Source organism: Pongo abelii, chromosome 19 (genome assembly GCF_028885655.2).
Source record: "Pongo abelii isolate AG06213 chromosome 19, NHGRI_mPonAbe1-v2.0_pri, whole genome shotgun sequence".
Lineage (NCBI taxonomy): Eukaryota > Metazoa > Chordata > Mammalia > Primates > Hominidae > Pongo > Pongo abelii.
The window spans coordinates 51642229-51659081 of NC_072004.2; the positions used below are offsets into that span (position 1 = coordinate 51642229).

General features: G+C 46.8%; 1 protein-coding gene across 2 annotated transcripts in view; it reads left to right on the forward strand.

Moving 5' to 3' along the window:
- Positions 1-16853, forward strand: part of HNF1B (HNF1 homeobox B) — a 58951-nt gene that overhangs the window by 38469 nt on the left and 3629 nt on the right. The window contains 3 exon segments of one of the 2 annotated variants that reach the window (NM_001131325.1): positions 1800-1932; positions 5681-5875; positions 7665-7783. In NM_001131325.1, the coding sequence (NP_001124797.1) occupies positions 1800-1932; positions 5681-5875; positions 7665-7783 (447 nt within the window). 2 annotated transcript variants of the gene reach the window in all.

Consider the following 16853-nt stretch of genomic DNA (forward strand, 5'->3'; position numbering starts at 1 on the left):
TTCTTATCATTGGCCTCCACACTTCTCTTATACCATTAACCAAATGCTGAAATATCAGAGAAATTACTGTCACTTGGTTGACTTTCTCCAAAGGAACTACATTACCCAAGAGATTCAGTCTGAGGGCAGGCTGTGGATTTTTTTTTTTTTTTTTTTTTTTTTTTAATGACTGGCATTTTGAAAAACAAGTCCAGCAAACAGGCTGGTTCTCTCTTGTTTGATGTGGTCAGAATTCCTTCTTGGTCATGTGACCCCTAACTCATTTCTTGATGCTTATTTTAAAAACACAAACAAACCTGTTTGGTTTTTGCTTTCTTTCTTTTTCAAATTAACCTTGGAGGCTATGGAGTTGACCAGAAGGGCAGGTGGGAGACAGCATCTTATCTGGGTACTGGTGGGAGACCTATAGTCCGAAAAGCTCTGGGGAGTGAAAGATGGAAGACAGAAAGTTGAGTTACTCAGACATCTGGTGTATCCTAACCCTAAAGCACCTCTCAGGGTTCCTGATGCTCTCAAGCATGCCTGGGTTCAGAATAAGAGGGGCCAGTCCTTTCTTAATAATAACTTTAAAAATTGTTTTGAGGCTGGGCACAGTGGCTTACACCTGTAATCCCAGCACTTTGGGAGGCCGAGGTGGGCACATAACCTGAGGTCAGAAGTTCAAGACCAGCCTGGCCAACACAGTGAAATCCCGTCTCTACTAAAAATACAAAAATTAGCCAGGCATGGTGGTGGGTGCCTGTAGTTCCATCCACTCGGGAGGCTGAGGCAGGAGAACTGCTTGAACCCACAAGGCGGAGGTTGCAGTAAGCAGAGATCACGCCACTGCACTCTAGCCTGGGCAACAGAGCTGGACTCCACCTCGAAAAAAGAAAAAAATTATTTTGAAACTATAAGTAGTAAACTAATTTATCATGGAAAAAGTGTAGGTGTGTATAAAACTGATTGTGCCCTTATAATTACAATTAGAGTTAATGGGAAAACATTGGAAACATTTCTGATAACATCAGAAGCAAAATAAGCACATCTATTACAACTGTTATTGTTTAACACTATAAGTTCTAAGCAATACAATAGGACATGTAGACATATCAGTACTAGCAAGGAAAAGAACCTGTTACCATCAGATGCTTGTATTACAATTACATACTTGGAAAAAAATCAATGAGGAAAAGACACTAGTAGGATTCAATGAAGTGGTCATGTACAAAGAAAATACACAAAAATCAGTAGCTTTCTCATACTAATCTGTCATTAAAATATAATGGTGATTACAATATAGGATCCTTGACCAAAAAAGAAAAAAGAAAAAAATGTTGTAATGTGTACTGGAGATGTGGAAAAAGTAGAGAAACCTTATAATGGCTAATCTCCCCTAACCCTTAGTAATTTCTGAAGCTGGCTAGTAACTCAGACAGTCAACAATAGATGCACGATGAGGGCAGGGATCATTGTCTGTTTTACTTACTGCTCTATCCCCAGCACCTAGAATAGTGTCTGTCCCACAGTAGACACTTAATAATTGTGTTTTTTTCTTTTTTTGTAGAGATGGGATTTCACCATGTTGCCCAGGCTGGACTTGAACTCCTGAGCTCAGGCAGTCCTCCTGTCTTGGCCTCCCAAAGTGCTGGGATTACAGGGGTGAAGCACTGCGCCCAGCCAATAATTGTTATTGAGTGAATGAAGGAATGAATTTGAGAACTAGCCATGCCAAGGAATCGCTAAGTCACATCATGTTGGAAACTGCTCTTTGTGGTCCAAGTCCACCCATGTTTCTCTTGTTTTTTTCTCCCCATCAGATCTCAGTCTCGGGAGGAGGTTTGCCCCCAGTCAGCACCTTGACGAATATCCACAGCCTCTCCCACCATAATCCCCAGCAATCTCAAAACCTCATCATGACACCCCTCTCTGGAGTCATGGCAATTGCACAAAGTAAGTTCCATTCTTGGTTGGAAAACTTGGGGGCAGGGAGAAGAAGAATGGGAAGCAAATTAATGTGGTGAAAAATAACTGTAGGTCTCCTTCAAACTCACCCATAACTAGTAGATTTGGTTTAACTTCTTTAGTTTTTCATCTGTCTCCTTAAATCCAATATTTGGATTGTTTAGCCTAAAACAAGAGAAAATTGTGGAATGGATTTGGATCCTGGTCACAGTTTAGCAGCTGTGCATCCTGGGTCAAATCATTGAACCTTTAGGAGATTCAATGTCCTCATCTATAAAATAGGTTGTTGAAGTGATCAAATGACAGTGAATATGAACATGCTTGTAAATCTCTAAAGCATGAATATGTATAACATCGTAGCTTACACTTTGTTTTGAGTTCATTGCTATCACTAAGTAGGTGGTAGATTTTTCAGGAGGTTCTTTCTGTTTGGTGATGATGAAGTAAGAATGACAGGTTTCCTTCTAAATGGGGAATTTTGTGTGGTATATGAAATCTCCTTGGCCAGCAGTGAAAATACACCAAGGGAGGACCCAGAGGGAAACTGCCATTGTATCTGAGAGCTTTGAAAACTTTAAGGAGAAATAGCTTGCTTTGGCACATCACACGCCTGAAGACACGGAGATGGATCAGGTCCCTCCAGCTCCAGGAAGCTCATATTCAACAGCAAGCCTGTGCCTTCCCATACATGGGTCATCTTGAGGCATGAGAAGGCTGAAGGGAACTGTGGTTGTGGATATCTCTTTGAGAGTTTTAATGTTGATGAGTATTCAGCATATTTTCAGCTTCACCATGACAGCTCAGGTGTCATTGTTTCTCAAGACCACCCTTGTGACCCTTGGATGTATTGCTGGATGTCTTGGGAGAGGTCTAAGGGTAACACATTGGTCATCTTTCTTTCAACCTTGTATCGCTCCATTGTCCCCTTACCTTCCTTGTGTCTAGGGCTCATGCTGGCCACCTCTTTGTTTTGTTTCTGCCTTTTTCTTTCTTCCCTCTTCTCTCCCTAAATCTGCTCTAGCTAGGGTTGGAACTTGGATTCTCACTTCTGAAGAGAATGACTTACGCTCTTTTGAGGTCAGAACAGGGCTGGGCCCATTGGAGGCACACAAATTTATTGAATATGTGTGGCTCTCACTCTATCCTTAGCTGCTTGGAAACTGACACACAGTGCATTATTTTGGCAGGAGGAAAATGGGAATGGGGAAGCATTTAGAGAACTCACAATATAAATGATCATTTTAAATGTACTGCCTTTTGACTGGGCCCTCTGGTATATGGAATATGGTAATTATACTAATACCAGAATTTGGAATGAGATATACCTAAAACCAGCTTGTTTGCCATTTAGAAGATTTGATTAAAAGGTCTGTGGGGAAGATATTCCACTTATTTCTGCAACCAAAATAATAAACAAACTGTCCCACTTAACTTCTTTCTTTCTATTCTAAGCTTTCACTACCATACAGTTATATATACATATATACATATATATATATACATACACTATCTGAATTAAAATTTTCCCTGGGTCTAGTCTGTATCTTTCCATTTTGTTCTTTCTGATTTCCTCTACTCATATATTTCTCTATCATCTCATGATGCTCCTTAATCTTCTATTCAGATGGGCTACACCAGAGTGCACACTGACCTTAGAAGGATGGCTGTGTGTGTACATATCTGTGTACACTTGGGGTAGACAGAGCATGAGAAATGGTGAGAATCACCAGAAAACTGCTGAGACACAGAGGTCCTACACTATGGAGTGTTAGGATGAGAAATTGGTTGCAGGCATCCTCATTTAACTGACTGATGTGTTGAGTACCACGGGCCCTGCCTCAGAATTGCAGAAGCCCGTGGTGAAGGTGGTAACAAATTATTTGGCAGGGCCAATTCCTTATTCTCTACTCATTCTCACCTCTTCATCCTATTCTCTTCTTCATTTCTTCCCTGGACTGGATAGCATACTTCCCAAGCAAGAACCAGTGCCCAGAAACAGAAACAGATGAAAAGGTCAAGACTTACCCACTGAGGGAGCTGGAATGACATCAGAGTCTCTCAATCCTGGAATTGAGGCACATCAGGATCACAGACTGCATTGAAAATAAGATTCCTGGGCCCCACCTCTGAAGGTTCTGACTCATTAGGTCTTGGGTGGGGCCCAGGAATGTATATTTGTTAAAGAGCTCCCCCAGATGATTTCTGAAGCACACGCAGGTTTCAGAACTATGCCTTCAAATGTCATCTACTCTAGACAGGATCATTTGCTTTTCTGGGCAGCAGTTTCACAAAAAGAGCAGCAGCAGTGCTCTCAGAGATTTCTCAAAAACAGCACATTCATGGAGCTTCCTGGGAGACTGAGACCATAAGCAGGAGGTAGGAAAGGGAAACACAGTCATCAGGGTATCTGGTGAGATGCTGGCTTGAGGAGACGCTGAGCCCCCTGGGGAACTGGAGACAGTGCTGTTCTGAGGGTGATCAGAGGGTCGCACCCCCAGCCCCCACCCAGGAGAGCCAGAAGCAGGATTCTCCCCCTGTCCTTTCTGCTCAGGGGTCTCGCCTTTTAAGTTTCTGATAATGGTATCAGCTAAAGCTCTGAGTAGGCAATTGTTGAGGACTCCGCGTTATCTCCATTGATGACTTCCCACAAACCTGCTTATGAAACCGTCTCCATTTCAGGAAAGCCTCTCTAGGTGTCCCTTCCACATCTACCTAAAACAGACCTTTTTCTGGATTCCTTCTTCATCCCATTCTTCCCCCAACTTCCCAGAAAGCAAGAACACGGGAACATAGTCGACCCCAGGAAGCAGGTCCAGGTGTCTTCTCTCCTGATCGTCCTGTCCCCACTCTGATCCTACCTTAGCTGTCTTCCTCCGTGTCGCTCTCAGGGAGGAGATAGAGCATGGGTACCAGGGGATCCAATCCTCCGAGTGCTGGCCCGGGTTCTAAAGAGGCCTCAGGATACACAGTTCCAAGTCACAGAGGCCCTGACATCCCCAGAACAGAAAGATGGGGAGACCCACTATAAATGCCAAGAGTCAACCTTTAATGTACTGCTTCCTCTTTCTAAAACCTGGTCCTTTTAGTGCCACAAGCCCTATGTTGCCAGATAAGATATGCCTACCTCACAGACTGGCTGAGTTCCAGTGTTTTCTCCCCTCTCTGTTACAGTCAAGGGAGTTGGCACCTGACCTCTCTCGGGGTCTTTGTACAGTCTATTAAATAAGGGTCTCCCGACTTCATACTCCCGGAACTCTGGAAGTTGTTTTCAGTCAAAATTTGGGTCCCTGCACACTCCTGCCCTCTACTGGACAGACCGATCTGGGCAATAACCTGTGCCTCAGTGTGGACATCTTTAACTCTGCCCTGCCGGCAACAGGGCAAGCCTCTCTCACAGCCTGGCATGGATGGAGTGGGCAAGTAGAGCCAGCTTTTCCAAAGCCCTGGCAACCTCAAGAGAGCTAAGTTTGGGAGGTCACAGGATGACTTTGGGAGACTCTCAGGCTTTAATCAGATCTGTTTAATGCCCATCTCCAACCCACAACTCATTGTGGAACTTGAGCAAGTAAATTAATATCTCCAAGTCTCCGTTTCTTTACATTTGCCTCCCATGCAATCTCCTATGTAACAGGCTCAGCCCATGACTGGGACATTGAGCAGGGGCTCAAATGATGACATCCATCCACCTCTCCTTATCCCAGGAGCTGTCTCTGACCTTTTCCTCTTGCTCCCACAGGCCTCAACACCTCCCAAGCACAGAGTGTCCCTGTCATCAACAGTGTGGCTGGCAGCCTGGCAGCCCTGCAGCCCGTCCAGTTCTCCCAGCAGCTGCACAGCCCTCACCAGCAGCCCCTCATGCAGCAGAGCCCAGGCAGCCACATGGCCCAGCAGCCCTTCATGGCAGCTGTGACTCAGCTGCAGAACTCACACAGTAAGGACATGGGCATGTGGAGGGAGGGAGCACCAAGGACCCTCAGTGGCCAACCACTTTCCCTCTCTGGGTCTGAACTTTCTCGGAAGTCTATTGGCTTGGTCACTTTTGCCTGCCTATGATCAACCGACCAAGACAATTTCTCAAGCATAACTCTTGAGTATTGCTGTACCTTTTCTAGTCCTCTTCTCTACCCCTGAGATTCCCAGGGAAGGGTTTGAAGATGAAGGGGAATTGGCCTATAGATGAAGGGGAATTGGAGCCAGACAGCATGTGGAACACACACCACCAATTTCCCATTCCAACACCTCTGGAAAAGATCGCATCCATAAACCACCAGCACCTTTTCCCGGTGAACCTCAACTTAGCCTTTGCAATCTAAACTTCCAAGCAGCCATTATCAAATGATCACAGTTGGCATCTAATTTGCATCCTGTTTGCCTTCCCTAAAAGAGAAGAATCTTCTAGAGTCCCGTGTCCTCCAATTTATACACCCCAAACACCTCTAATCAAGAACCATGAACACAAGTGAAAAATACCAGTGGCACGCCATCCTGGGCATTAGAGTTTCTTCCTCCCTGCCACCTCTGCATCCCTGCACACAGACTGTTTCTCATATCCAATTTCTATACCTACCCCAAGCCTACCTTTCGACAACTTATTTCCCATCCAATCCCATCCTCTGTTTCTCTGCCTTTCATCCTGAGTCCCAGGCTTCCAATCCTCTGGCCAGGTCTGGCTATAGCCCCTGACACAGGAGTTTGGGGAGGAATCATGGCTTCTCTGCTTCAGAAACCCCAAGGAAGTGTTCAGTATAAAGCACTAGTCTTAGATCAGACAGACCTGGATTTAAATCCTGGCTGTGATACTTACCAGCTATGTAGCCTAATGCAAGTTACTTAGCCACTCTAAGCCCAATCTCTACATCCATAAAATGGAAATAGTATGCATTTAGGGTCATTACGAATATGAAATAAACATAGGGGTAAACTGCATTTGGTAAGCATAAAAATTATAAAGATTATTTATAAAGGGACTCCTAGAAGGCAATGATGGTGAAAGGTTTGTGTTTCTTCCCTAGCTGCATCGGATAAGCTGTGGGTTTGGGGGAGAACAGCCAAGTCCAGCCTTCTATCTTCAGGGCTCAATCCCCACTCAGGCCTGTGGAGCTGGTTTCTGAGCACCATCTCACATTCCAATCACATTTTAGTGGCTTCTGAAAATCTGCCACAGCCTGTAGCGGAGTCTGAGACCACATGTGCCCCACTTCCCTTCCTCCCAGAGCCTGGCAATGTGCTCCCGACTTACCCCTATCCCTTCACCTGGCCAGGCTTCCTCAGTGGCGAGGCCTGGGTGGGATAGTCAGAGAGTGGTCACCAGCGACCTGTGGGCTGCTGAGGCCCAGCAGGCCTGGCCGCCCACGAAGAGAGAGCCCATGGTGCCCTGGACCAGGAAATAACCTGCCTCCCTGCATGAGAAGGGCAAGCTGAGGCAACGGCCAGTGACCTTCACCCCCGTTCCGTACCGGAGGCCTCCCTGGTAGGCCCCGTGTTCTGAGAGCAGGCTGAACACGGCCTCACAGCCAAGCATCCACATGCTTTCTGGAGTTGGTCATGTGACTTGGAATTTACATGAATCTTATGGACAACTAATATGAGAAATCCCCACTATATCCACCAGCCCTTTTATCTACCTGAGGAGATGGGAGCTGTGGTGTGGGATGGGGGCTCTGTACCTGTGTCTGTGCCTGTGTATGCACGTTGATTCTGTCTTCACTCTGTCTCTCCAGTGTACGCACACAAGCAGGAACCCCCCCAGTATTCTCACACCTCCCGGTTTCCATCTGCAATGGTGGTCACAGATACCAGCAGCATCAGTACACTCACCAACATGTCTTCAAGTAAACAGGTAATGCCAGCAGGATTTGTGAGGGTTGGGGTGTGGGCAGGATGTGACTAAGGCTATTGATGTGCACAGGTTGCAGCAAGCATGGACTCGGCCAGAAATTAGGTCCTTCTGAGGCTCCCTGTTATTTGAAAAGGGAATCCTTAAGGTCCCAGGGTGAAAAAAAAGGGGCCACAGGCTGAAAGGGCTTATTGCTCCCCCAGATTCCCCAGGAAGAGCACTAAACAAGGACAGAAGTTTGATAGGTTGCTGGAGACTGGATGACATAGAGCGCTTAGGCATTGAGATTGAGTGTTCCCTAATAGAATGATCAATGGTCCATGGAAAAGGTATTTCCAAGGAGGGCTCAGGAGGACAGATCCCCTGCTGAGGTTCATGCTTTGCAAGAGGGATCCCCGAGGATCTACAGAGTAGTCAGTGGAGAAAGTGAGTAGGAAGTCAGAGGTCCTGAGGCTGATTCCCCTGGACCCAGAATGCCACAAGCTCTGGGAATGACCCAGTTATGTCAACCCATGGGGACTCCCCAATAGACAGCCTGGCTTTTCCAGGGGTAAGCATCCACTTGGGGTTTTATCAAGAAATTTAGAATCAACTTCCTGGTGCACTGAAAGTGGGGAATCCAGAGGCTTAGTCACTGTTTCAGTTGATGACTAAGTCTCACCTCCGAATAGAGGTGATGGAATAGTAAAGACAGGCAGCTGATGGCGAGGCTCATTGTTGCAGCTTGGACAGCTGGACTGCAAGAAGACACCGAGAGTTAGAAAACAGGACAAGATGTCTGAACACAGGTGATGATTCCAGAGTAACACAATGAGACCTTTTAGTAGCTGGGGTCTGTGCAGTGTGGGAACTGTTTGGCCTCTATCGATTACCAGATAAGTAGGTGACAACCTTGAACTTCACATCAGAAGCTCTCAGAATTTGGTCTTGTTGATGGTCTTTTTTTCATCTGAGCCCTGCAAATCAAACTTCATCCACTGCCATGGGCTTCCCAGGAGGTTCCTTCATGGGATCAGGGTTCTCTATCCTTTCCTTTGCCCCGATCTCCTCCCAGCCCTAGAGTGCAGTGGAGTAGGTGGGTTCTATTCCTGGTTCTGCCATTCGCTTGGTGACCTTGACCTCCCTGAGCCTTCATTTCTTCATCTTTAAAGTGAGAGTTGTAACATCTGCTTTTTCTGAGGATTCAGCAAGGTTGCATAGATTAAGTAACTGGTGTCTTGGGCACTGAAACACACACACGACCAGGGCAGCTGGGCTCTGGAGCCGGGGGTAGAGGGAGAGGTGTGTGGGACCTGCTTTGCCACTCTTCTCTCACCCAATAGAAGATGAAAGGACAACCCCTCGCTACCCTGCCCTTCAACTCCCGTGCGAGTTCCCACTCTTTGTAGTGAGCAGGGAAAACATTTATCTGTGCTCACAAATCTCAATCAGGGGGGCAGCCAGGCGCAGCGGCCCTCCTTGGGAATACCTTCCCCTTTGAAAGGTTTATCAATCCATCTGCCGCTTGGTCAGCCCCAGACAGGACCATGATTAATTATTCCTGTCTTTCCCAAGTTGACTTTGATGGTTGCTTGTTGAAACAAGTCCTCTGAATTCAGGAAATGGTCTCTTAATCAAAATACTTTAAGATGCTCCCTGAGACGCTGCACCAGCCCCCCACTGGCTTCTCCTCTCCATTGGACAGAGTGGCCAGCCGACCTTGAAGCTGCATGAGTGGCCTCCCAGAACTGCTGTGACATTGTCTCCATGTCCCCAGACATTTCAGGAGTCTGGCAATAGACTCATTTCTGTGATCACGAGGATGATTATTACACTCAGTAGGGATGAAAAATACTCACGTGGCACGTTACAGTTTATACTTGTCATGAACATTGTCTCATTGTTTTCTTTTTACTGCAACCTCCTAAGTACAAAGAAATAAACTAAAACCCAGAGATGAAGAGTGACCTGCCCAAGGTCACACAGATGATAAATTCTAGTGCTGGACCTTCAGGCTTTGGTCTTTGACTCCACATACTTGCCTTCCACTACCCATCTTTAAAATTCTATGGTAACTGCTGCCACTCTTGTTGTCTTTGTGGTCAGGAACAAGAGTAAAAAATAAGTTCACTTGCCATATTCCACTCAGGAAACGTTCTTCCAACAAGCTGAAAGAGAAAGAGGAATGGGAAAGGCACAGTGAAGTAAAATGAGGGTAAAGGTGCTGCCTCCTGACAGCAGAAGGTACCCCAGGTGAAGACAGTTTGTACAAACTCTGTTCCTAAGGCAAAGGGTCAGAAGTGAGTTCTGAAAGAGACCTGATGGCAATTCTGCTTTTTTGGTTTTGTTTTAAGGTCTTATATTCCAACAGGAATTTCAAATTCATTTCTGGCGTGTTCAGATTTATTGCTTATAGCGATGTCTGTTTGCTTCACTATAAAGAAATATCTGAGGCTGGGTAAAAGAGGTTCAAAGGCTCGTGGTTCTGCGGGCTGTACAGGAAGCGTGATGCCAGCATCTGCCTCTGCTGAAGACCTCAGAAGGTTTACAATCATGGCGGAAGGTGCAGACGGGGCAGGTGCATCACGTGGTGAGAGTGGGAGCAGGAGGGAGAAGGGGGAGGCCCTGCCCTGGGCTCTTATTTATTTATTTATTTATTTATTTTTTATGTTTTGAGACAGGGTCCCGTTCTGTCACCCAGGCTGGAGTGCAGTGGCACAATCACAGCTCACTGCAGCTTTAACCTCCTGGGCTCAATGAATTCTCCCGCCTCAGCCTCCAGAGTAGCTGAGACCACAGGCGCACACCACCATGACAGGCTAAATTTTTGCATTTTTTTTGTTTTGCCATGTTGCCCAGGCTGGTCTCAAACTCCTGCACTCAAGTGAACCGCCTGCCTTGGCCTCCCAAAGCCCTGGGATTACAGGTGTGAGCCACCATACCTAGCCCTTGACTCTTTTAAACAGCCAGATCTCACGTGAACTAACTCAAGCATGAATTCCTCACCCATCACCAAGGGGATGATGCTAAGCCATTTATGAGTGATCTATCCCCATGATCCATTACCTCCCACTGAGCCCCACCTCCAACATTGGGAATCACCTTTCAACATGAGATTTGGAGGGGACACACATCCAAACCGTGTCATTCCACCCTGGCCTCCCAAATCTCATGTCCTTCTCACATTGAGAAATAGTCATCCCTTCCCACTAGTCCCTGAAAGTCTTAACTCATTACGGCATTAACTCAAAGTCCAAAGTCTCAGGTGAGACTCAAGAGCAAGTCCTTCCACCTACGAGCTTGTAAAATAAAAAAACTATATACTTACTTCCAAAATACAATGGTGGTACAGGCATTGGGTAGACAGACGTTCCCATCCCAAAAGAAATAAATTGGCCAAAAGAAAGGGGTAACACCCCATGCAAGTCTGAAACCCAACAGGGCAGGCATTAAATCTTAAAGCTCCAAAATAATCCTTGATTCCATGTCCCACATCCTGGGCACACTGGCGTGCCAGGTGGGCTCCCAAGGCCTTGGGCAGCTCTGTTCCTGTGGCTTTTCCATGCTGAGGTTGCAAGCTGCTAGTGGCTTTACCATTCTGAGGTCTAGAGGGTGGCAGGCCCATTCCCACAGCTCCATTAGGCAGTATCCTGCTGGGGACTCTGTGTGTGTGGGGGTGGGGCTCCAATCCCACATTTCCCCTCAGCACTGCCCTAGTGGAGGTTCTCTGTGGGGGCTCTGCCCCTGCAGCAAGCTTCTGCCTGGGCACCCAGGCTTTCTGATACATCCTCTGAAATCTAGGTGGAAGCTGCCAAACCTCCTTCACTCTTGCATTCTGTGCATCTGCAGGCTTAACACCACATGAAACCCACCAAGGCTTACAGACTGCACCCTCTAGAGTGGTGGTCTGAGCTGTACCTGGGGCCCTTTGAGCCAGGGCTGAAGCTAGAGCAGCAGGTATACAGGGAGCAGTGTCCCAAGGCTGTGCAGGGCAGCAGGGCCTTTGGTCTGGCCCCCAAAACCATATTTTCTTCCTAGGCCTCTGGGCCTCTAATGGGAGGGGCTGCCTAGAATATTTCTGAAATACTTCAATGCCTTTTTTCCACTGTCTTTGCTATTAGCATGCAGCCTTCTTTAGTCAAGCTAATCTCTCTAGCAAGTTGTTGCTCCATAGGCCACTTGAATTCCTTCTCTACCACAGGGTTAGGCTGCAAATTTTCCAAACTTTTATGCTCTGCTTCCCTTTTTAAATGTAAATTCCAACATTCCAAATGTAAGTCATTCCTTTGCTTCCATAGCTACTGTGGGTTGTTAGAAGCAGCCAGGCCACATCATGAATGTTTTACTGCTTAGAAATGTCTTCCGTTAGATACCCTAGGCTATCATTCTGAAGTTCAAACTTCCACAGATCCCTAGAATACGGACACAAAGCAGCCAAGTTCTCTGCTTGGGCATAAGGAGGGTGACCTTTGCTCCAGCTCCCAATCAGTTCATTTCCATCTGAGATCTCATCAGCCTGGCCTTCACTCTCCATATTTCTATCAGGATTTTGGTCACAACCACTTAACAGGTCTCTAAGAAATTCTAAACTTTCCTTCATCTTCCTGTCTTCTTCTGTTCCTCCAAACTCCCAATCTCTGCCTGTTACCCATTGCCAAAGCTGCTTCCGCATCTTCAAGTATTTTTTTTTGAGGGCGGGGGGACAGAGTTTTGCTCTTGTTGCCCAAGCTGGAGTGCAATGGTGTGATCTCAGCTCACTGCAGCCTCCACCTCCCAGGTTCAAGCGATTCTGCCTCAGCATCCTGAGTAGCTAGGATTACAGGTGCAGGCCACCACGCCTGGCTAATTTTTTGTATTTTTAGTAGAAACAGGGATTCACCATGTTGGCCAGGCTGGTCTCGAACTCCTGACCTCAGGTGATCCACCCGCCTCAGCCTCCCAAAGTGCTGGGATTACAGGCGTGAGCCACTGCATCTGGCCATCTTCAAGTATCTTTATAGTAATGCCCCACTCCCAGGACCAGTTTTTTGTGTTAGTCCATTTGCATCACAATAAAGGAATACCTGAGGCTGGGTAACTTAAAAAGAAAATATGTTTAATTGGCTCATGGCTCTGCAGGTTGTGGTGCCAGCATCTGCTTCTGGTGAGGGCCTTAGGAAGCTTACAGTCAGGGCAGAAGGTAAAGGGGGAATAGGCATGTCACATGGTGAGATAAAGAGCAAGAGAGAGAAAGGGGAGATCCCAGACTCTTAAACAACCAGATCTTGTGTGAATTAACTTGAGTGAGAGCTCACTTATCACCAAGGGGATGGCGCTGAGCCATTCATAAGGGATCTGGCCCCATGATCCAATATCTCCCACTAGGCTTTACCTCCAACACTGGGTATCGTATTTCAACATGAGATTTGGAAGGGACACACATCTAAACCATATCACTAGGTATCAAGGACATACGAGTGAGGGGAGAGAAGGATTTCTTGGTCAAATATGTTGAGGGAACTGCTGGATTACACAAAGTTAAATGCCACTGGGCAGGGCTTCTCAGAGCATTTCACTTGCTGATGTGTGCACTGAACCGGGCAATTAGCGTGCACCCTGCTCGGGTCAAAGGGACACATCCTGAGCAGTGCTATTTTAGAGGCATTGTACAGTGGTAAGAAACGCCAGCTGACCTGAGCTACTTTCAGCTTCATCACCCCCTGGTATGTGACCTTGGGCAGTTAATTCCCTGTTGGGAGACTCAGTTTCTTCATCTATAAATGGGGAAAATCCCACTCCATCTCACAAAATATTCAACGTGCCTAACAGAATGCCTAGTACGTAGTCAAGTACTCAAAGTGGTAGCCCCCTCCCTGTTTTCTCTCCCGTCTGTGATCCTTTAGGAGATAGTTGTCTCCCCTTCCAGTGACTCTTTTTTTTTTCTTTTTTTTTGAGATGGAATCTCACTCTGTCACCCAGGCTGGAGTGCAATGGTGTGGTCTCAGCTCACTGCAACCTCCGCCTACTGGGTTCAAGCAATTCTCCCGCCTCAGCCTCCCAAGTAGCTGGAATTACAGGCACACGCCACCACACCTGGCTAATTTTTTGTATTTTTAGTAGAGACGGGGTTTCACTATGTTGGCCAGGCTGCTCTCAAACTCCTGACCTCGTGATCTGCCCGCCTCTGCTTCCCAAAGTTCTGGAATTACAGGTGTGAGCCACTGGACCCGGACTAGTGACTCTTTCAATATCCAACTCAGTGCTTGGTCTACATGCAGGCAAAGGAGGCTGGGAGAAGAGAATGTCTCAGGATTACTACCATCTCTCAAGCACATCCTACCTCTTGGGCCTGGGCTCCAGATCCCTGTTTCCCATTCTCCTGCTGATACACAGACTCCCTGCTCACCTATTTCCCAGGAAAAAGCAAATAGTTCGGGGCCTGTCAAATCACCCATACCCTTTGGGCTTAGCCAAATGCCTGGGCTATATTAGATGTTCAGTAAATAACAAAGAATGAATGAACGAACGAATGAATGAATGAATGCAGAACCCGTGTTTTTTGATGCCTCCATTTTCCAAGCAGCACCCCAGATGCTTTTCTAGCTTACATTTCCTGGAGAACCCTCTTACCCATTCTGCAAGGTCGTTATTTTTATACCTGATTTACAAAGCAGAAAACCGAGGTTCAAAGATGGGTATGGATCTGGTCAAGTTCAAACAGATCATTAATTCCAGAGCTGGACTTCCAGACTGGTTTTCTCACTCCAAACCCATTAAACAACGTTCATCTTCCAATATCCACTTTTAAGCACCCATAATAACAACCCAAGGTTATGCAGGTATAAGGCTAAAGCCAGGATTTGTACTTGTATCTGTCTGATCCCAGTACTTCCTGCTGTCAAGGCAGACATGCCCCAAGGGCCTTGGGGATTACAGGTCAGGAACACCAGGCTGGGACTTCTCGCTGCCAAGAATCCTTCTGCATCTACTGCCATCTGTCCCTTCCAGAGCACATACCTCTCCCTCCTTCTCAACTCTTGGGTGCTGGCAAGTTATCTCTGAGTGGGTTTGTGCCTGAGTTCAACAATGCCCCGCTAGTCTGGAAACAAGACCACAGCAAGCACTGACCTCAGTTAGAACAAGTGTAGGCAGGATGTGAGCCAACTCCTGTTTCCACAGTGTTCTCTCCCCGCTGCTTGACTTCCTAGTTTATGGGAAGGTGAAGAGAGGGCCCCCAGAGCAGTAACTAGTCAGGGCACTGACAAGGGGGGAGGTGGGCGGCCTCATCATCTATCCCCTTCGGCTGTTCTTTCTCTCCCAGCTTCTTCACTGGGTGAGGAAGCAGAGTGTTCTGATGGTTGGGAGCACCGACCTGGGAGTTAGGCAGATCTGCGCTCAAGATTTTACCACTTTCTACCTGTGTGACCTCAGAGAAATGTCTTAGCCTCTTTGAGCCTCTGTTTGCTCACCTGTAAAATGAAGATAATGATACCTCTTTCATGGGATCACTGAAAGGACTAACTGCACGAAGACTTGTAAAATACTTCACTCAGTGCATGTCCCAAAGGAAACACCCAGCCTATGGAAGCTAGGTCACTCTTGGCTTCCCCTGCTAGCACCCCTGAGCGGCTCTGCGTTTGGGAAAAGAGTTTTATGTGGCAAAGGGCATTTATTTCCCTGTGTTGAGGGGGTTGAAAGAAGTTCTCTTACATAGGGGTGAAGAGCACAAGCCTTGCTGTTGTGAGACCCTGGCCAACTTACTTATTACCTCTCCAGGCCACACTTCCCTCGTCTGTAAAACCGGAATTATAATCATGACTTCTAATTAACAGAGCTACAATGAATCTCACATAAGTTCATGGACATAGAAGTGACTTAACTATCCTCACTGTCTCCACTTCCTCACCCTCAATTCTCTCTTGAGATCACTGCAGACTGGCTTTTGTCTTCACACCTCACTGTGTCCAGCTCACGATGCCCTCCATGCTGCTGAAACCAATGGTTACTTTTCAACCTCTGTCTTTGACACAACTGATCGCTCCCTCCTTTTTTTCCATGGGAGTTTGGGATGCTACCATTCCTGGTTCTTCTACGGCACTGGCCACTTCTCATCTCCTCAGCTGGCAACTCATCTTCCCAACATTTATGTGTTGGAGGGCCCCAGGCCTCATTCTTTGCCTCTTCTCATCTATGCTCACTCCTGGGTGATCTCCTCCAGTCCCATGGCTTTAGGTCAAGTGTACACGCCGATGGTTCCTATAATTCTGTCTATAGTCCAGTCTTCCCTACTGAGTGCTCACTCACAAATCCAGTGCTTCTTCGGCAGGGACAGATGCATGTCTAAAATATATAATAAGCCTCTTGAATTCAACGTGCCTAAAATAGGAACTCTTCATTTTGCCCTAATTTCATCCTATCAAAATTGCTTCCTCCATGGACTTCTCCATTTCCAAAACCGGTACCAGTTGTTCAAGTGAGAGAGCTGAGAGTATCCCTGATTTTTCTCTCCACATCACATCAGTCCATCAATAAGTTCTACTAGGGGACCCTCAGAATACATCCTAAATCTGACCTCTTCTCACACTCCCATCAGGACTGTCCTAGTCCCTGCCCAGGCCCCCTTGTCTCTCCCTGATCTCCTTAGGTGGCCCTTGCCTGTCTCCCACTTCCACCCTTGCCCCACTAGGGTCTGTTCGCCAGAGTGATCTCTTACAAAGAGACATCAAGCATGTCAATCCCATCAAAACTCTCCAAATCCATTACAACCAAATTAAAACAGAGACATACAGGACCCTATGTGATTATGCCCCTGCTAGTGTCGCCGTTCTCACCTCCTTCCTCCCTCCATCACCCGCTCAGCTTCAGCTGTGCCAGGGCTGAAGAGATCCCACTCCAGGACTCCTGCATTTGTGGTGTCTGCCTGGAGCTCTTTTTTTCTGCGCATTTTTACATGCTTGCCCCTTCACTTCATTCAGCTCAAATGTTACCATTTCGAAGAGGCCTTGCCTGATTCCCCTATCTAAGTTAATCTCTTTTTCCTCAAGCTGCCCTAACCTCTACGCTTATTTTTCTATGGAGTGCTCATCTCCACCTAAAGTTGCAGTGTGTGTGTGTG